Below are 21081 nucleotides of genomic sequence, written 5' to 3'. Positions count from 1 at the left end.
AAAGTCTCAGTAATGGTTTAATTTAAATTTCTTATTTGCATATACACACGTTCATCATATATTTCATAAAAAAAAGTAAACAAAAATGAATCTTTACATCATTAAAAGTTATTACTTTCAATAGAAAAATATTATAAATCGTTTGTGTATAAACTGGCAGCAAATACTATGTCTCGTTTAATGGCTGTGGATGCTTCTTCCATTTTGTTTTGTAACTCGGGATCACCAATGATTCTAGCAGCATTTCTAACATCACAAATTGTGTCATTTAATTGTTGTATGCAGCGTACGATGATACCTTCTTGTATGTCAGTTAAGCACATGATATCGGCAAAAGGCTACAAAGAAAAAATAAAACAATGGTAACATGCTGTTAAGAAACAAAACCTTGGAAGAAGCCCACTCGTACACTATTTCAACTAAAGCAAAGTTCAAGTCGTTTTGAAATTCATCAGTTTTGATGTCTAAATTCATTTCCAAATTGGCAATCTCATGGTGAATGTTCTGCATTTCTTTTATGCCCTAAAACAATGTTTTAACGATCATGAAAAAAACAACAAAAACCAAACCTTTGTTAAATCTTCTGTAATTTGCACAAGTTCTTCATCTTTATTATCTCTCTTGGGAGAAAAAACCAGTGCTGACAGCAGCGCAGCAACTTCGGCTGGTTGAAGCTTTGTTAATATATTTCTTAAAACCAGCTCAGTGATCAGCAGTTCGTTCATACCCATTTCACAAGCTACACGACCTTTCAGTTGTACTAAAAACGATACAATGAGTACAACGGTTTAGAACATTAAATATTATGGAATAGGTACCTCTATTTTGTAAATCAACGTAGTTCAGCCTTCTTAACAATTCGATGCGATTTTCGTAGTCGGGATACAAACTAAGACTGGCACTTGAAAGAAAATGTTTCAAATCATCTCGCTTCCTCTCCAAAAATGTTCTTGTGAAAACGGACGAGAACTGCTGTTCGAAGTTAGGAATCTGCGTACTGGGCAAATGATCGATCAATCTGTCCTTAATGTTGTACACAAGTTTAAGTTCCCCGTGGATCTGTTGCTCGTTGACTTTCAAGTCTTGTATTAAATGTAGATAAAACATGACTTCTTGGTTTTTCGTCGTTTCGTGCAGCAACATAGTATATTTGTACAATTCTTGAATGGCTTGTTGGCAAGTCTGTCCAATCGGATCGTTTCTGAATCGTTCGATTTGTCTTTTTTCCCAGTCTCTGATCACTAATTCGGTATCGATCTTGATGATTTTATCAGCTATTTCAAAAATATCTTGCGCGGGGATCGTTAAAACGGTGTGACCGGGCGAGTTCAGCGGAACAAAAATGTTATCGTTGGAGAGAGCAATCATTTTGTACCAGAGATCGTTCTTTCCGTTGTCTGTTTCTGCTTTCGCATCGGTTAACATAAGGACTTTGTACGAAGGCTTTTTACCTCGAATTATCGACAGCAACAAGGCCAATTTGTTCACGTGGGATTTATGCGTCACCAGAAGAATTCTTCCGGGTGTCAAAACCTTAATTACTTTAGGCGAAGTCATTACGTTGTCCTAAAGTTCAATTCAAATAGCAACGGTTCTGATGGACCACTAGAACAATAAAACTCACCATGCATCTACTCCTGGCTTCTAAGTACGACGCAGCGCATTCATAAAACTTAACCAAAGGCTGCAAGTAACTGCTTAGTTCTTGCGTACACAATTCTTCAATCTCCTTTTCGACAACCACAAGTTCGTTCTGTATGTCCACCATTTTCTTCTGATGGTCGGCTTCTCTGAAACTTCTACTCATCATACCTTCAACGCTCAGACTCTCGACGCGGAGCAAACTCAACACCTGAACCAAAACATTCGTTTACAAATTCCTCTCGATTGTGTAACTCCTACCATTCCGTAAGTGAGCCGGAACTGACTTTGCAAGATGTTGGGGCTGCCCATCATCATCGCTTGGAGCTCTTCTACTTTGGGAATTTTATTTTTACAAAGGATTATAACAGTTCCTTCGCTGTCCAGTCCTCTGCGCCCCGCACGTCCTGCCATCTGGATGTATTCCGCAGGTTTCAAGTTTCTCCGTTCTTGACCGTCGTGTTTCGTTATCGAATCGAACACGACAGTTCGCGCGGGCATATTTACTCCCATTGCGAAGGTTTCAGTTGCAAACAGTAACTAACAAACAAACAGTAACTCTTGAAAGAGCAAAGTAAATTTTTCAATTTTATTTTTGACGTTAACTAACGTAGGAGGGATATACAGGAGAAACAAGCGAGAATATAACATGTGTAACGCTCACAGCTTCTAAAGTAAGCTTGCAAGAGTACAGTGTCCATAGTCAAAATTTTCGTCTTGAAGTGTCGTTGCTGAACATGCAAAAATATTTGACTTAGCTTCATTGGCATCGGAGAAATGGCACATTAAAAATACGTTAAGGAATTTGCACGAAGTATTCGAAGTCGTTAGTTAATGCCACGCTAGCCGGGCACCCTGGTGCCTACGCCTTTTTACTTTTAAGTACGAACCTTAATCAGACCCTTCTGGAACAGCATTTCCACAATTTCTTTGATGATCGGTAGAACTCCGCTGTGATGGACGCCGATACCGTTATGCAGAATATTTCTCATTCTTAGAATCTGCGGAATATTCCTGTCGGGTTCCTTCAGACTTTTCACACATTTTTCGAAAAACATGTGGATCTGGGCCTTTTCTTTTTGCGTTGTCAAATCCAACCTCATCAAGTTTTCCGCGTTTTGATCACATTTGGCTCTTGAAAACGTAAATGCCACTATTGGCAGCAAGTTATTTCTTTTCAAATGGTCGACCAAACCGTACCATAATACTTTCTCTTGCTTTGGAGTGAAGTTATAGTATTGTGACTTGGCTTGGGGATATGCCGATTTCGGATCAGCTTTAGGCAGAGAAGCCACAGCTTTAGCGTAACTAGCAAAGGACATGAAAATGACGTCAAAGCGACTCAATTTATAAGAAAAAATATTACCCCTCAATTTTCCAGCCTTCTGAATTCAGAACCAAGTACCGATTGTCTCTGGAGCCTCCCCCTGTCCCGGTATAAAGAAAATGAAGCAGCGGAACTGGTCTTTTGTACGTTGTAATGACATACACCTTTCTCCTATGAGTCCTACCCAGCCAATCCGCAAATTCAATAGTATTTGGTACTGTTGCGCTCAACAGAACCACACAGACGTGAGCCGGCAATAAAATCAGCACTTGTTCCCACACGTGACCTCTTTCTCTGTCATTTATATAATGAACTTCATCAAAAATGACGTATTCTAGATCGCGCGTTATGTCGCTACCACAATACAACATTGATCGCAAAATTTCTGTGGTCATAATTAGACAAGACGCGGTTTGATTAATTTGGAAATCGCCGGTGATCAAACCGACGTCTTTGAATTCTTTCTTAAAGTCGCGATACTTCTGATTGGATAACGCTTTAATGGGACTAGTGTAGATTGTCCGCGTCATGTGTTTCTGTGAAAGAGCAATTGCATATTCAGCTACTACAGTTTTACCAGCTGAAGTGTGGGCCGCAACAAAAATATGATTGTGTTGTTCCAATTGCAAAATTGCTAATTTTTGGAAGGTATCTAATTCAAAGGGGAATTCATATGCCATATCTGGGATACGTTCTCGAAAATCTCTCACAGGTTTGGAAGTGTCCAAGAGAATTGCCCATTCTGTACTTTTAAATTCTGTGGGAGGTGGCACTGCACTGATATTCAATACAGGGGGGTCATTTGGTAGAACTTCCTCTTCTTCAGGTAAAGTCTGGTGTTTACTATTTTCAGAAATTTCCTCAGGTTTAGCAGTAACTGAGTTTTCAAAAGTATCTATAATTTTTGAATGAATACAAATATCCTGTAATTATTTTAACAAGTACCAAAAAAGCTTTGATCCTCTTGAATTATTTCTAATAAATTAATAACGCTACAAGATTCTTCAACAGATTTTTTCTCTTTAGGCTGATTTGCCTTTGACAATACTGTTCTGCCATCACTATCAAAAACAATTCCACGTTTAAAACCAGGTGGAATTGTTAATAATTCTATAATTATTTTAAACATTTATGAAAATAACAATGTATAATATCACCTTCACCTGTGTCTAAAAGTTCTTGTTTAGGTAATTGTGACACTAAGTCAGGAAAGCTAGCTGGCCAAAATGGTATATAAGAAGCATTGCCCCTTGTAGCTTCTGATGGAGGGGCAGGTGCCCTGTTTAAGGACATTGAATTTCTAGCATTTGCCCCAGCTGACTGTACAGGAATTTCTCTAAATTCAATTATCTCTCCTGTGTTTGGGTCACGTTGGACCTAATTTGTGAAACTTTAATAACACAACCACAACAAATTGCAACGTACCTTCAACGTGGTACTCAAAGGTGAACCTTCAAAATATAACAAATCTTTTAAATTAGGCTCTCGTGGCCAAAACTCTTGGTTTCTTTCATATCTATGGATGGGTAACCTTTCTGGACATACAAGGTAATTTCTTAACTCCTCTGTTATATCTGGTAGGATTGGAGGAGGGTCAATGGTGTGATTACTCTACAAAACAACAATAAGTGTCTCACAAGAACTAACTTTACTGTTAATACCATCGTATTTTTTGTTTTGTTGTCTAAATTGAGGTTAACACATTTTCGAGGTTAAGGTCACGTCTAATACGTGCCAACATGAGGAAAAATATGCAAATATTTTTCGCAACATTTATATCGCCATTGACGTTAATTAATAACATAAGTCACATTTATGGCCGTTCTAGTTAACAACTCGTCTCAATACACTACGAGGCTTTAGTTAGTGTAAAAGTTAAGTAACATATTTTGTTCACGTGAGATTGGTAGCCAAGTTCAATATAGGGGTCAGCGCCCTCTAGCCAGATGTTTAATTATAACCTACGAAATGGGAGGTAAATATTTGTGATTTGAGAGAATTCCTCCGAAATAGTTTGATTCATTCGTTTAAACATGACTACTCGAAATCCGACAACCTTAATGGCAATACCTACAGAAGAGACGTTTGATTTTTTATTTAAGATCGTTTTAATTGGTGATTGTGGCACTGGGAAAACCTGCATTGTACAAAGATTCAAAAATGGGACATTTATTGAAAGACACGGAAATACAATAGGCGTAGATTTCTCTATGAAAACTGTAATGGTTGATGGCAAAAAAGTAAAGGTATGTATGTTTTTTGTAATATAATAAAAACTGTGACTATTAAACTTTTTTATAGCTACAAATATGGGACACTGCAGGACAAGAAAGATTTCGTACAATTACACAAAGTTATTATAGATCTGCCAATGGAGTGATAATTGTTTATGATATTACAAAACGTTCTTCATTTTTATCAGTGGCAAGGTGGGTAGAAGAGGTTAGAAGATATTCAGGCAGCTCAGTCCTTCTAGCCCTAGTTGGCAATAAAGCTGACATGGAAAGTTTACGAGAAGTTGAATTTGAAGAAGCTGAAGCAATGTGCCAGTACATGCCTGAAGTGTTATTTGTGTTAGAAGCTAGTGCAAAAGATAACTCTAATATAGAAGATGCCTTTCTTTGTCTTGCCACTGAGTTAAAGGTAAGATAATCATCTTAGTGTTATTGTTACTTAATGTAAGTAATGTAAGGAGTAATTGTTTAAAATGGGGAATTTTTTAGAGACGACATGATAATGGCATGTTGGAAAATGATGATGATGATACTGTCAGATTAGGTGATAGTAGGACAGTATCAAAATGCAGTAGTTGCACTCAAAAGATGTTTTAAATAGTGGAACTACAACCCACATTTGTGCCTTATATAACTGTTTGTGGTTTTATAATATTTGCATTTTCATAGTTAATCAATTTTAAATATTTATTATGTCTAGTTTCAATAATGTACTGAAGTTAATACTCAATTTGATGTTCGAATACTTATCTGTAGTAAATTGCAGTTTTTAAGTTATTGAAAAGTGATATATAACTGTTACGTAACTATATACACAAAAATATAATCATGTTAAGATATTAGTTTTGAGTTAATATTTACTGTATTTATAATGTGGAAATGATTATTAATAGGTTATTGATTTTAATACAGTATCATCAAAACTGGAACTAACTATGTAAAAATAAAACGTACATTTTGATTTGTTTACTACACATTTTTTGCTACTCTTTTACCATCATTTTTCCCGATTTAAATGCAGCAGGTTACGTTATTTAATGGAGCTGACATACGCAATTGCAATAAATAAGATTTAAAACGGGTGGAAAGTTTGATTCTTGTCATGTCTAAATAAGGAAATCAAGTGTAGTCACATCATATAGGTACATGTTTACAGAATTCTTAAGTAAATTTATTTATTAGATACTGTGGCAGTATCTATAGAATATTCAATCATTTTATTTAACAAACATCGTCGAGGGTCGTTTTTATTGGCCAAAGAAGTACTAATTTAAATGTAGTTATTTATGTGAGACTTTTATAATATTCTTAACAGTATTTTAATAGTTATTTATGTAACAAGTGAGCAAAGTAATACTTTTTTTTTACGAGAAGGAAAATTTGCCGCACGTGCGAAGCGAGTGCGCAAATCCGCCGAGTAAAAAAAAGATACCTACTTTACTAAGGAGTTGCATACAAAAATTTTTTGGCGTCCGTTATTAAATGGAGAGGCATTTGCGTTAATAAAAAAAAAGACACGCTATGGCACTTTTTTTAACGCAAATGCCTGAAAAAATAAACCGCAATGGGACTGAATGGCTTAAAACGCTTTGATTGGTCGAATGAAAATGTTCTTTTCTTGAAAAGCGTTAAACCAAAAAAAATTTTTCTTTGTGATTCTGTTTGACCTTTTTTGGAGATTTCTCCTTTTTTCTCTGGGGAGCGAGTTCCGGGACAGCATGCATGTACAGGGATGTATGTGTTCTACTGTACGATCTTTCATTCGGTAATTGTTGGCTTTTTGGAGGAAATCGTTGACATGTTAGGACATCGCTGTGGCATCTCTACCGCTCAAAGTAAACATTAACGATACATAGAGTGCAACTACCGGGTGATTTTAAATGATTGTGACCTTTTTTCATAGGTTGGTAATATTATTGTTGGTTATTCTGCTTTTTAATGTGATAGTTGACATAAACATAGACGTCCTGGCCTATTTGACACAATTTATTAATACATAAAATGTCAAAATGACGTACGTACGCCAATGTGTTGATTAAGGTATCAAGTTTGCCAAAATAATTTATGAAAAATGTTCGCAACTTAAGAAAAAAGTCACAATCATTTAAAATCACCCGGTAGATTGTTATTCTTGTTGATTGGTACGTGTTTATTTTAGAAAATGAATTAACAATAAATGTCAAGGTGACTGTACATGCCAAAGTCTTGATTTAAACATCAGCTTTGGCAAAGCAATATTCCAAAAATATTCTCAATCTATCAAAAATAAATAGTCACAACCTTTTATAGTCACATGGTATTAGGTCATTGAAATTTTTTATGTTGGTGCAATTTAAAATCTTTTATTTTTCACTTTAGTATAATTGCATGATAACTCCTAGGATACGAAATACGTAAACATGTCCATAACAACCGGGGAATAAAACAGGGCGTAATAAGAATAAGCGGGCGTAATGAATTCATAACGCCCTCATCAATTCATAATTGCCAATTTTTTTTTTTTTAGGAACGCGTATAGTTGAAAATAAAATCTTGTATGCACCACGGCGTCACCGAATGATTACGCCCATTTTCATCCTCAACATTTTCACAGAAAGATTCGTTTTGTTATTAATTGAATTTTCAACATAATCTTCTTCTTCTGCAAAGGTATTCCATTTCGATTCACCGTGTCGTTTTAATTCGATTTAATTTACCTGGTGATTTTTTTAATTTCACGTCTAGTTGGCTGTGTCTCCATTATGTTATAATGGCTAGATGTTAAATTTAAAAAATATTACTAGATGTACCTCAGGGTATATCTGTGGATATTGTCCACGTTAACCTTGCAAATGTATTGTGGGTTGCATTTTTAATTCCGTCGGGGTCATTATCACTCGTGAAATATACTGTATATTAATTCCAGTTATACAACATATAATGTTTATGTGTGTATAGCATACGATGCCAACCGAAATATTGTTTTTCCGTTAAATTTTTCGGAAAAAGCCTGAACAAGCCAATTTTAATTTTTAATAGAAAGATTTTCCGAAAATATTAATTTTTCCGTCCAATTCTGATGTAGGGCTATGTTGTACACTTGCTTTCAAAACTTTCGCGTACACATTCAAAATCATGTAACAACGATTTTACAAAATTTAAGCAATGTGAACGGGTAATTTTGAGATTAGGTTAAATATGACGTTGACAGCAATTAAATGTTTTCCCACCTCTTCTTTCATTATTAATTGTAGAACAGTGCTTTTATTTAGCCTATTATGACTTATGAGTAGCAACCCGTCTTATGGACCACTCATCTTCTAATTTGGAAAGCATCAAAACTTTATCTTGCTCTGTCAGTCGAGGCATTTTGGCTTTTCAAAAGTTTAAATGTCAGAGTTGATTAATTACAACCCTGATTTAATATAGCGAAAAATAGGTGTACGCGAAAGTTTTGAAATCAAGTGTACATACCATCATGGCATCATGTATGATGATTGATGACCTTTGTAAAGTGCAAATAGGGTGGCTGTGAAATTTTAATTTTAAACTTCCAGAAACAATAAATTCTTCGATAAGAAAATGATACTTATATGGCTGATTTTCGATATTATCAACTTTAGCAAAGTAGGTAGTTTTGATTTCAACAAACCAAAACAACAATTTAAATGAATGTCCAAAATGCACAAACTAAAAATAAAAGAAAATGTAACACGCTAATCGTCTGGGATTCAATACCAACATTTTGGAGAGTTTTACTTTCAGTATCATTTCTTCCCCGATCCTTTTTTTTTTTTGTTAGTTTGTTGATACAAAAATTACATTGCTGGTATGTATTGAAATATCGAAAATCTTTGTGAGTATCGTTTTCTTATTAAAGAACTTATTTTTTGTGATGATCTTATGTAAAGTAGAATTTCACTGTCATCCTGTTTTCGTTTTTAAAAATTGAGATCTCAGGAAATATTAGTCAAAAGATCATACATCGTACATGGGCATAAATTAGAATTGAATAGGTACTCTATCTAAATTTGCAATAGACACTGGAAGATTGCTTTTTAAAGAAATTGGCGATGACATCGTTGCGCCGAAATCGAAACGGAAGCAAGACTGAAAATGATCGAAAAATCCGAATTATTTTCGAAAAATTGAACGGGAAAGAAAATATGTGCCTATTAGTTTTATTCCAAACTTTTGGTGCTCACTGCACATTTTCCACTCTGGGTGAAGTATGGAAAAATTAACTTTGTATCTGTTACTGCAGTAGGTATTTGTTACTCAGCGAAATCCAAAGTAACGAATGCCAACATAAAAAATATTCGTTACTTTTGGAAATAGGTACTAATAAGTAATGATTAATGAACATTCACCGTACCCTTGAATTTTATATGTTAAAGCGTACATAATTCTGAAGGGAATAAAAAACGTTTCAGAGATAAACGATCTTAGGATAAAAATTTAGATAAAAAAAGTGATAAAATTTTGTCATATTTAAGAATAGTTTCATTAAGCTTAGGTAGGTATATTGTTCAGTGTTTGCATCTTTGACATTACACAATTTTAGAAAGTGCATGGAATACATATCTTGTTTTTAAAGTTGTAATCTGGATAAAACTTTTATAGGTTCCTATATTTTTATTGATCCAATTAAATTTGTCCAGTAATCCAATAATCTAGTTACTGCAAGTAACAATTAAATATATTGCCTGCCTGTTGAGGCAGTTTGAAAATATGGTAGCATTTGTTGAAATTGTTCATACGAGTATATGTACCTACACATAATGTTCACGTAGTTGGCCCATTGCCTTTTTGAGCGTAGGTTATAGTAACTACCTACTCTACGTTGAATTTTAGATGATCATTACATTTTATTTATTTGGTACCTATTGCTTATACAATGAACCGGCTTATTTTCTCGTCTCATCTTTTCATAAAAGCAAAACAGTTATAACAGGAAGTAAAGACTTAAATATTTAGCCATTTTCTAGATGTAATATTTGCATAACATTAATGCACACTTAGTGAAAATCTGACTAAAATACATTATACATACCTTGTTTTAATAAGAATAATCACGAATCTATCTCTTCATAAAATGTTATTAACTTGTACGTTATTTATAAATTTTGAACAATTTTTCTTCCAGGTTTAATGTATTTGCAAACAACTTTTGACTGATTGGTATAAATTAATCAAAATATTGTCAATCCAAAAACACACGAAACTAGTCGGACATTAAACGTTGAAGGCGCCACGGGTGTTATATCGGCGTGCTTCCCTCGGGCCAGAGGCCCTCGGGTTTCACTCTGCCGACCTCGCGCGTTAAGAACCTTATAACACCCTTGATACCTTAAAGTTATTTATGCAACTAGTTTCTGTGTAAATTGGGCTTTTCTAATTGCCCGAGACAATTAGAAAAGCCCAATTTACCCAGAAACGAGTTGCATACAAAATGTTATTGTTTCAAACGACGTCCCTGAAGCTTCCAAATCTTTTAAAAATGGTTTCGCATTTGCTTTTGACAGTTTTGACAAATTTTTAAGACCTGTCAGAAATGTAACGTTGAATGTGTTGTCTAGGGCAACGGTTCGTTATCTGCTCATTTTCCTTTAGGGCAGTTAAGCGGCAGTTTACAAAGGAGAAAAATGAGAATTTATGACAGTTTTTGTTTTTGCTTTTTTTTTCATAAAGAAGTATTCATTTTATTCTAAAGATGAATTCCACATTGTTAGCCGAAATAATACTTAATTGTTATTTTTCAAAATTTAGTCATGAAAGGATTAAATAATTTTGTAAAATAAATAAAAGACTTGAGGATGCAGAATATATTTACAACTTATAAATTCATATGCTGTACACGAAAGTTTTTTCCAAAAACAATTTTCAATTATCATTTATTATTACGTAAAAATTGTTTCTGCAGAAATATTTTAAATAATCGCTACGTATAAAAATACTTTACAAGCCATCAATAATTAACTATGTATTTTACAATGACAAATAATATAAACACGCTACTATTTATAATAAATAATCAAGTTGAACAGAATGTGTTAATGCCAAATGCACTGTGAAATTAATTTGAGCAATATTTTTCTCCTATACACGATTTCCCGCAAAATCGTCCTTTATTGACTTAGTTTGAATCTCACCCGTTTAATATTTTATCACCACATTTTCATTCACTTGTCACTACATGTTCGTTATCGTCGGATTATAGGTAACTTTATTTTCTTCTTCGATCACGTCTTCTTCGCCAGATTCACTGAAATTTTTGATTACGATAACAAACATAATATTATTGTGTCATAATACCTATAGTGGTTGTGTCTGGGGAGAAACAGTGATTTAGGGCAGTCCTTCATATAGGGCCAACACTCCGAGGATCCCGACTTTCCGCGCCCTGCATTTTCCGCCTCCACATACTCGTCGAGCATTTTCGAATAAGGCGATTTGCTCGCTCTAAAAAATCACCAAATCAATTACTAACCCCTCATAGATTTAACTGGACATTTACGTCAAGAACAATTTGAGCATTTCCCCCATCAACCCGAAGTTCTGCAAGGGATGAGCATGCACTTCACAGATCGCCCTCAAGAGACAAGCTTTCCCGTCCATTCCAAAATTCTCCAAGAACTCTTCCAGAACAAAGTACAACAGCGCTCTTTCACCCCCGTGAAAAGCGTGTTTGAACTGTTCGGGGGGTTGAGGAGTAGCTTCCTGCAGCGACCTTTTGCTTCTGCTCCGTTTTCGGTGGTCGAGCAAGCTTCCAATGTAATCCGCCAAAACTCCTCCCGCCGCTCGTCCCATCGAACGGGCCAGAACGGGAGGCAGAACTCCGAAGGGGTTCTCGTTGTCGGTCAAACCGAGTTTGTTGAAGTCAACTGCAGAGCCAAAGCGTTTAAAATGTGATTTTGTGATAAGCACGGAGACTCACTTGTGAATGGCAAACTGACCGTCATGTTTGAGAAAAACCCATCTGGAGGGTATCGAACAAACGGCAACGAAAGAGATGGAGTGATGACTAGAGTAGTGCCCGGAGGTAACGCTAATCTCCCGTCGGCCGTTACCCACAGTATTCTTTTCTGTCTAGAATGAACTTCTTCCTTGGAGAGGCATGAAGGCAGTAAAAGAGATAGTAATAAGAAATATATGGCATGTGTTTTCATCCACAGGTGTTTCATTCTCGATATCGATATTTTCATCCTGCAAAGTGACCAAAACCATGTTATCTAAGCAGTTTTTGCTAGATCAGTCCTCAATCATAAATTAATCTTAACCGTGGGCGATCGCGAAACAACATATTTTATAAGTCTTATTTGGGTAAACGAACCGTTCTTGGTATATGTTAATCAAATAAATAAAATTGGAATTCTTCTAACGGCGTCAAGATGTGAATCAATATCATTAATTGCGTTTTTGGGTGCGCCTCAGCGCTATCCTTTCGGTCCGATGCTGCGATCGCAGAAAAGCTGAAAGCTCTCAAGATTGCTGAAACTTTTTCAGCGGTCAAGTGCAACAAAACTAGGTAATCGTGCACTTTACTAACGACCATTACGTAAGAACAAGTTCCGCAGCCTTGACCGAATCACTGCGATCTTCGCCTTGCAGATTCCGATGAATAATTAACAACGAGACTTTTTGCATTTTAAGGATACGATGTTAACGGCCAAGCCGTCTGCGAATGGCGTTCGAACTTTCGTGCCATTTTTGTAGGGCGTACTTCCATTCTTGCCCCTCATCTGTCAGTGCCGTCACGTCCACGAAACAAAGACGGAAGGCTACGTACCCGTTATTAAAGCGCCAAAAGAGGGCAACGAGTAAGTGGGTGAATTACAGTCTAGTCTTGTAGCTAGGAAAATCCAACATTTTTTTTTTATACTCCATCCTGGGCCAACGATTTTCGTTGGAAAAAAATCGCCAATGACAATAATTAAAAGCGTGTATCGCATAACGGTCTGAAATTATGATGTAAGAAGCACGCGATGGTCTGGGCCACTTCTGGGTGGTTCTTGGTATTTTTTTTACTCCGGTCGAGTTAAAAATGTCGGTCAGGTGCAATTTGCGAAAAGGATCGATACTCAAACGAGTCCGTCATTAAGATGCGAAACTCGTTATGTAAAACTGGTACGATAAAAAATTCCTGGTACCACCTTGTTATCGTACATCGATTTTTTTGAGCCACATTATGATGCAAGATGTAACCATGTCTGGGAGAAGTGCGGATGATTGATGATGCTCATAGATTAGCACGCAAAATCACGACAGATTAATGTGCCACAAATAAACTCAAAAAGGGACTTTTACAGTTGACATGTGATCCATCTAGTTCTTTAGTTTATCGCATTGTCCCCCCCGAAGCTGTTTCTCCATTGTTTTGAAAATCTCAAGTCAATCCAATTGTTTATCGATGCGCAGATTGTCAAAGAACACCAACTAGAGTCCGTTAGTTTGGTCGTGATTTAATTCAAAATATTTGGACTAATTTTCCTGCACCACACCCGTCAGACATTACCAGGAATTAATTAATCAGAGTGCAAAACACGAACCCATTCAATACAAATTTCACCTAATTCTAATGCAATTTTTGCTCGCTCGATAAGAAATCGATCGCGAGGTCTACTTAATTGCTGATAACAATACAGAAGTACCCAACAGGAAACATAATCTCCAAGTGGGCTTGTCATAACTGTTACTGAGAACCCGATACAATTTCAGCACTGGTTATGAGCTAAAATCATGTTGGTACCATATTTGTATTCGTGTACAGATATAAACACCCACGGGGGGAGGAACATGCCTCGAAAATATGTCCGGTACCATTCACCAGTTTGGAATTAATTTAACAAACGAGATTTTGTTGCCAAGCCTGGACAATACTGTGGGTGCTATCTCTTGTAAATGTTGCAAGAATGTGTGTAGACTTTGCGGTAAACGGACTGGAACCTAATTCATTTATTTTACTTTCAATTAGAATTTATAATTATTTCGTGGTGGCTTGGTTGGTTCGCGTGATAATTACACATTGCACTCTGAAATTGAAAGACAATTAAAATTGTCTGGTGAAATTTCGAAAAATGAGTGCCATTATGATGTAACAAGGGCGCTAACGGTCCCAGCGCTGCTTCAAATTTGCACCAGCGACCTGGCACATTCGAGTGATACAAAATAACCGAGTTGACATAGCTAGCAATGCATTAAACACGTTATTAACTACCTGATCTACATAGATAATTTTACGATTTGCATATACTCAAATTGAAAACCTCAAGCACGGCGGGCGCTAACTCGTTTAACTGTACCGTTGGCATTAAAAAATCTTGGCAAAATCATCCCGTAATTGCGTCGGAACTATTGTGGTGTAGTTACAAGTAATTTTTACAGTTGGTTGTTAGACAACATCCATAAGATGGTACCGTTTGCGAATCGTATTAAAACGATGAATTATTTATCAAGTTAAATCGTAATGTTTCAGGAATACAAAACTTAATAGTCTTGGTACTACTTCTGCTCAAAACATCAACCTGTCGGCCTAATTACCGTCGTGCCTTTATTGTTATTGTCACACGAAACGTGCCGTTGAGAGTGAATCTGCTTGTTTAAAAGACGTGTTACGTTATGTCGCATTCTTCACCTTGATCTAGGTCTGTCAGTTAATTTCCAAAAACTCGTTGCAAACTTGGACACATCTGATTTGCAAAAATTACATGCAGCTCCGGTACCATTAATATTCTATTAGATTGAAACCGCGGAGAATAAATTAAAATTTCGAGCAAAATTGCTCGAAAGTACTGTTGCTCATTAGGAGGAATCACATGTTCCATTTCGAAGCCAAAAACCCCTGGAATTGAAATATGTCGGCACTTGCAAAGTGTCATTTTGCATTCGCATCTCGTACAAATTGCATGACACTTATTTTTAATTTTACTTTTGTTGGTACCGACTGTTTGGATTGGGGTGGCAAAAAAAGAATGACAAGTGTGGATCACTGAGGGAATAATACTTTACCTGCAAGTCCAGCAGAGGTCTTTTCAAAAGTCCAAAAACGAGCACTTGGTTGTCGAGTGGAGACCATGTGAAGAAGCCCGAACCGCACTACACCCTCGCTCTTCCTTCACCCTCATTCCTCCGTCGGTGTGAAGTGGCGCCACCGACAGAACAGACAATCGAAAGACAAATCGTGGTACTAATGAGCGACTGTTGCGAAACCGACGATGGGTCTCTGTGATGGTGCTTAACCGTGGATTATTCGCGTGCGAGTGCGACTCACTCTCTACTCCGGTGACCGAGTCCGTGGTGCTCGCTGGCCAATTCTTCTGCAGTGCTCAAGCTCTATCCTGACCAGCGTCACCGTTTCAGGATCTCGTCTGCTGAACTTACCGAACCAGTGTTCGCTTCGGGGCTGCGAGCCGAAGTAGATCACTCGCTTTTTATTTATTCGTTTTCTTAATCGGAACGGCGAGGTCGTTTATCACCGACTCAAATCAGCAAAATTAATTATTACGAAATCTTTTTTCCGAATACAAATTAGCGTGTTGTTGCATTTTTATTGGCGCCGAACTCCGTCTCTCGCTTACTTTCTTTACTTTTTCTAGTTTTTTCTCTCCGACCTTTCTGTTTTTATTTCTCCCACACTTTCCTAGGTTTTACCTCTACTTTTCTCCTTTCAGGAAATCGTTTTTTGGTCATACCACTTAGTGCCAATTTTCACCCGTCCCTATCCATTAAGAGTGTTAAAAGTGTCACGAAACCCGTCGCAACTGTTATTTGCGAAAATTGCACCGTTTCATTTGATGAAATGGCGAATCTTCCCAGCAAAAAGTCTTCCGATAATTGAACACTCGAATCCAACCCGTCGCGAGACCCGTTTGAGTTTTTTCTCGGCTGTTATTATGTCATATTTAGGTCTCCTTAAATAATTGCGTGATTCAACTTGACCTTATAATGCGATGCAAATTTTCATTAAACGGTAAGGCAATAAAATTCCAGCGCCGATGTATCATTCGTGTTTTTGCATCATAACAGCTAATTGCGCCAACACCTCTGGTGGAATCCTGCACGACTGAAAAGAAGTGGCACTTCCGGGCACACGGTCCTTATTTAGAACAGCTTAAAAGGAGATTGACTGAAAACGACCGAACGCGGCAAAAAATCCGATGGCATTTTTTTGGCGGATTTTTGCCGAATCAAGTGTCACTGAAGGCTCGGTCGATGCTGGAAAGAAGTCGCACATGAACCGGTGCAGTTCTACTGACCAAGTGTCAAACGAGACCGGTTATCTGAGTTGTTATTCTTATATAACGGACGGATTCTTCAATAATTTATTTCTTCTGATTCAATTCCCATGATCCAATCGTGAGTACACACATGCTCCTTTTATGCTCCATTATCGGACGCTTTGCATTCGATCAACGTTCAACGCGACAACCAGGACCCCAACCACATTTTAACATCACAGCTCAAGTGGTTAGAGTTTTATCAAGTACTTCGCGAAATAGGTCGACTGCCAGTTCTGTTATTTTGATCAAAAACGCATTTTTAACCTTCCCACATTTATATTTCTACAGATCTGATAATGTTTATTATGGAAAGATATGTTTACAATTTTTAAACAATGGATAAAGGTGTAAGGTTTATCTTGTTTTTAAAGTGAACCAATCTGAATTGTCAATCAAGATAAGATTGCAGTTTTCAAGTAGATTCAGTTTGGTAGAAATTTCTGAACAATATGGATGCCTCTCAGCGAAATTTGACTGGTCAGAGAACTGAAACTTTCAAAAAATCTAAAGCTGTGAGTAAAGTGCAGAGTGTGCGTCTGAGGAGACAGCAACGTCTACAAAGGTAGGACAAATGCATTTTCCTAGTACATCAAAAAGTCGTGGTGCTCTATAAGTGCATTTAAAAGCGCATATTCAAAATAAACTCGAACCGGAGACACTTTTGGGGTTAAAAGTGGAAGCCCAGTAATGTTTGAAATATTTTGAGCAAACACGCACTTATCAATGTGCGATGGTATCAGCAGCAACCTTAGTCATAATTGATCGCTATCAGATGCGTGTTTCAGACAAGATTCTATCGGCGCCATTGAAGAGCTGGTCCAGTGTGGAATATGTCTGGAAAAGCTGGCGGATCCCAAAATGTTGCCCTGCCAGCACACATTTTGTTTGAATTGTTTACAGTCGCACCTCCTGGCCCACAAACTCTTGGTCAAACAGCAAAGCTTGGACAGTCAGTCTGCTCTATCGAAAAAAGCTGCCGCTATAAAATGTCCAGTGTGTCAGAAAAAAGTCGAGCTGCAGAAAGGTGTCGACTCGTTGAACGATCTACCCAAGAACTTGTATATCGAATCTGTACTGAAGCTGATCGATGGAAACACCTCGCCGTTAACCCCCAAAAACGACTACCGCTGTGTTAAATGTCAAATTTTTTCGCAACAGCAGGGACAATGCTGCCAGCACTGTATGCAGGTGATGGTCGACACTCGCCGCGGTTCATTTCAATTGGTAGAAAATTTCAGGTCTTCTGCAACGTCTGCTGGAACGAGCACTTGACTGAACTGGAATCAAATTTGACAACTCTGGTCAAGCAAGTGGACGAGTCGAAAGTGAGACTCGACCACAAACTGGAAAACTTCGAGAGTCGGTGCCGTCAGTTGGTGGAAAATATCAAAGAGGCGACTTTGCAGAAAATAGAGTTGATAAAGATGGACGAAGAGAAGGTTTTGAAAGACGTCCAGATAATCATGCAAGAGGGGAAGGTTGCCCACGACAACGTCGACGATAAACTACAAGAATTGAAAGATAAATTGACTTCAAAATCGTTTGAGAAGAGTCCCGGGAAGGTACGTTGGTTTTGTTGATGAGAGTGTTGCTACGCTATCTTTGCAGGTCTTCAGTTTTATGAATTTGCACAAGGAGACTTCTCGACTGCTTTCTCAAGTGAGTCATTACGGCGAAGCTCGTGTCATTTTCGATCCGGACACGTTTAAACTGGATCAGGACACTGAGGGTGTGTACAAGGATGTTGGTGATGGTGAAAATGTGACTCTTTCACGAAGTACCAGCTCCTTGGAGCGATTTGAGGTGGCGAGTCAGCATTACAGGAGTCGATCCTTTGTTCCTAAGCTGGTCTGGAACAAGTGTCCGAGACCGGCGAGTGCGGGGGTACCACCATGGGACAACCGCTTGCTCTACATCGCCGCTACGGACACTCACACCGTTCTGATTTTGAACAAAGATCGAAGGAAGCTTGAAGGGAGATTGACTTCGTCCGAGATGGTCTACCCCCAAGGGTTGGCTTTTTCGAAGACCAACTCGGAGATCTACGTGTCAGACAAGTGGAAACACTGCATACACGTCTTCTCCAAAAATGGCGACTACTTGCGCGAGATGCTTTCGAAAGGTACGGGAAACGGCAAAGTCAGGAGCCCTGATGGTATAGCCATGGGTCCAAACGAAGAACTAGTCATTTGCGACACCGGTAATGACAGGATCATAGTGGTTAACTCCCTGACAGGCGAACATCTTTCCACTATCGGCCTTGTGAACAACAAGACGATGCTCAACATGCCCACGGGTGTTGCCGTCAGCGGCGACAAGATTGTCGTAGCGGACACGGGAAATCACCGGATCAAGATATTTTACATGGACGGGAGGAAAATACACGAGTTTGGGTCGCTGGGACGGGACAGGGGACAGTTCAGGTCGGCCGAAGTCGTCGCAGTAGATACTTCAGGATGTATTTTAGTGGGAGACGGAGGCAACGCCAGAGTACAGATTTTTGGGCCGGACGGGACCCTCGTGAAGATTTTTGGCGGGTCCAGTTCAGGCGATGAGGGTTTTGGATGGGTGTCAGGTATTTGCGTCACTCCACAATTTGATATTATAACCTCCGATAGCAAGAGACGGTGTTTGAGGATTTTTTAAGCGACGAGGCCTGGAAATATACTTTGATTGGCAACGCCTGAATGACGACGGCCAAGTTGTTCAGGTGTAAAACGTTTTTGTCGAGTGTCCATACTGGTGAGTACCAACAGGTACTTAAGAACGACGAGGTACTTACAGATTTTTTTATCGCTTTATACTAAGTAGTAGTTAGTTCAATAATCTATCGCCGATTACTAATATTGCGTTTTGGTGGAGGGTTAAAACTATTGCATAATAGGGTTATTATAAATGATTGTAGGCCAAGTAGGCGTAAAAACTGAATGTAAAATTTATGGTTGCCGCTTCATATAAAAAACGTGAATAGGTGAGTAGGTACACACCGTTCATACACAGGAGTTAAATTGGGTGCAAAACAACTCAATATTTTCAGAACTGGTTGCAAAACAACTCAATATTTTTGGATTCAATCGTTAATTTAACAAAAATAAATAAAATTCTCATCACCGCACTTTTCACCTAACAAATGACAGTGACAGCGTCAAAAATTGACAGTTCACATGAAAGCGGCAAAAATTTCCTAACATGGGCATGGCCTGCTTCGACTACAATTATTTATAATAACCCTGTACCTACTGCGTACGTCTTGGACAATTCTGCAAAATAATATCTAATCACGACTCCTAGTGAAACAACTTAATTGTTTTTTAATTTTTGATGTGTTGCGACACAGATTTGTCGGAATTTTCAATACACTATTATCTCAGATATTAGTTTATAAATAATAAACAATGTACGCACTCAACTGATTTTTATGTTGAAATAAATATCCAAGATATAGGTAACAACCTATTTCGCAGTATCGTAAATCAGGTTAAATGTAGTATTTATTGTTGCGTTTGCGATTGAAACACTTACTTTTTAAAGATTTTAGTTTGCCTTTTATCATTTTGTACATTTTCTATATTATATTACGGTAATCCAATGACTGAAAGTTCTTTTTCACGACCGAGAATAGAAGTCAGTTTCTGAGATACAAAAATCATGACAGAACTAACAAATTGTTCCGTGGGTAAATAATTTTTTTTCAAATCCTCTAAGGAGTTTTCATCATGAGTTAAATAAAAATCGAAAATTTTAAGTATTTATTACAGTTATGATTTCAAAAATAAAACCGCAGCTTTTGCTGTTTCAGTAATTTCTTCAGGTTCTTTTGCAGAAAAGTCTTCGACATCCATATTTTACCACAAATAAAGTTGTCTACATAAATTTTCACGTTTGTCGTTTGGGTCGTGATAAAAATCTTATATACACCTCGGGAGAGAATGCTCTTTTTGCTTCGGTGCTTTGGTTAGACCTCAAGAAAAATCATGCATTGCTTTCCATAGGTGTATAGTACCTAGACAAAATTCCCACAACATTATTTTATACGTTTGTATCATCTGTAAGCTTACATACTTATAATTATATTTCTCCTATAATTTTAGTCGAAAGAATTTTAATTAATAATAATCAAAACGTTCAAAGGTTATGTAGATTTTATTGTAAATAAAACCTTTATGTGTATAAACAATTTTATTTTTCCTTTGGATGAATATTGTGATTTTAATTTTTATGTATTAAATAAAATAGGAAAATAAATAGAAAAAATAGAATTGGTAGAACTACCTACTAGAAAAACACAAAAGCATCAATTCATATCAATCAACAGTTTTATTTAACCTCATTAGAAATGGTTGCAAAAACTACAAGAGTTGTCAGACGTCTTCTCAGAGTAATGCACTTGACTGCCAACCGGTCCGTTGCCTCATTTCAAGTTGTCTTGGCGCTGCAGCAATATGAGATTTTGCATTATCTTGTTTAAGAGATAGCAACATACACCAAATACGCTTCAAGGATCACCGACTGCAAACCCGTAACTTGTCGGGAATCTCTAGTACGATAGTTTGTTGTTGTTTTCATCGACTGAACCATGATGCTAATTATGAAGTATGGTGTGGCAACTGATAACTACACT

The 21081-nt window shown here is 37.4% G+C and overlaps 4 protein-coding genes across 4 annotated transcripts; 2 read left to right on the top strand and 2 right to left on the bottom strand.

Moving 5' to 3' along the window:
• Window positions 1–10: 10 nt before the first annotated feature.
• Window positions 11–4776, bottom strand: tst (twister). Its single transcript, XM_069037300.1, has 12 exons — window positions 4630–4776; window positions 4394–4579; window positions 4132–4345; window positions 3914–4078; window positions 3008–3863; window positions 2532–2949; window positions 1903–2181; window positions 1625–1852; window positions 819–1566; window positions 570–760; window positions 388–522; window positions 11–338 (listed from the first exon to the last, which is right to left on the bottom strand). The coding sequence occupies exons 1-12, from the start codon at window positions 4630–4632 to the stop codon at window positions 132–134; spliced, it is 3630 nt and encodes a 1209-aa protein (XP_068893401.1). The 5' UTR covers window positions 4633–4776; the 3' UTR covers window positions 11–131.
• Window positions 4777–4885: 109 nt separating this feature from the next.
• Rab19 (RAS oncogene family member Rab19) lies at window positions 4886–6176 on the top strand. Its single transcript, XM_069037328.1, has 3 exons — window positions 4886–5214; window positions 5270–5611; window positions 5692–6176. Exons 1-3 carry the CDS (start codon window positions 5002–5004, stop codon window positions 5797–5799), a joined length of 663 nt encoding a protein of 220 aa, XP_068893429.1. The 5' UTR covers window positions 4886–5001; the 3' UTR covers window positions 5800–6176.
• Window positions 6177–10991: 4815 nt separating this feature from the next.
• Window positions 10992–16736, bottom strand: LOC138122918 (uncharacterized). Its single transcript, XM_069037321.1, has 5 exons — window positions 15190–16736; window positions 12119–12387; window positions 11699–12065; window positions 11497–11643; window positions 10992–11446 (listed from the first exon to the last, which is right to left on the bottom strand). Exons 2-5 carry the CDS (start codon window positions 12384–12386, stop codon window positions 11374–11376), a joined length of 855 nt encoding a protein of 284 aa, XP_068893422.1. The 5' UTR covers window position 12387; window positions 15190–16736; the 3' UTR covers window positions 10992–11373.
• Window positions 16737–16862: 126 nt separating this feature from the next.
• On the top strand, window positions 16863–20659 carry LOC138122909 (tripartite motif-containing protein 2-like). The gene is made up of 4 exons (XM_069037309.1): window positions 16863–17022; window positions 17246–17648; window positions 17699–18022; window positions 18069–20659. The coding sequence occupies exons 1-4, from the start codon at window positions 16910–16912 to the stop codon at window positions 19104–19106; spliced, it is 1878 nt and encodes a 625-aa protein (XP_068893410.1). The 5' UTR covers window positions 16863–16909; the 3' UTR covers window positions 19107–20659.
• Window positions 20660–21081: the final 422 nt, after the last annotated feature.

Source organism: Tenebrio molitor, chromosome 2 (genome assembly GCF_963966145.1).
Source record: "Tenebrio molitor chromosome 2, icTenMoli1.1, whole genome shotgun sequence".
Lineage (NCBI taxonomy): Eukaryota > Metazoa > Arthropoda > Insecta > Coleoptera > Tenebrionidae > Tenebrio > Tenebrio molitor.
Note: the sequence above shows the minus strand (reverse complement) of the source record. Positions and strands in the feature narration are given on the sequence as shown.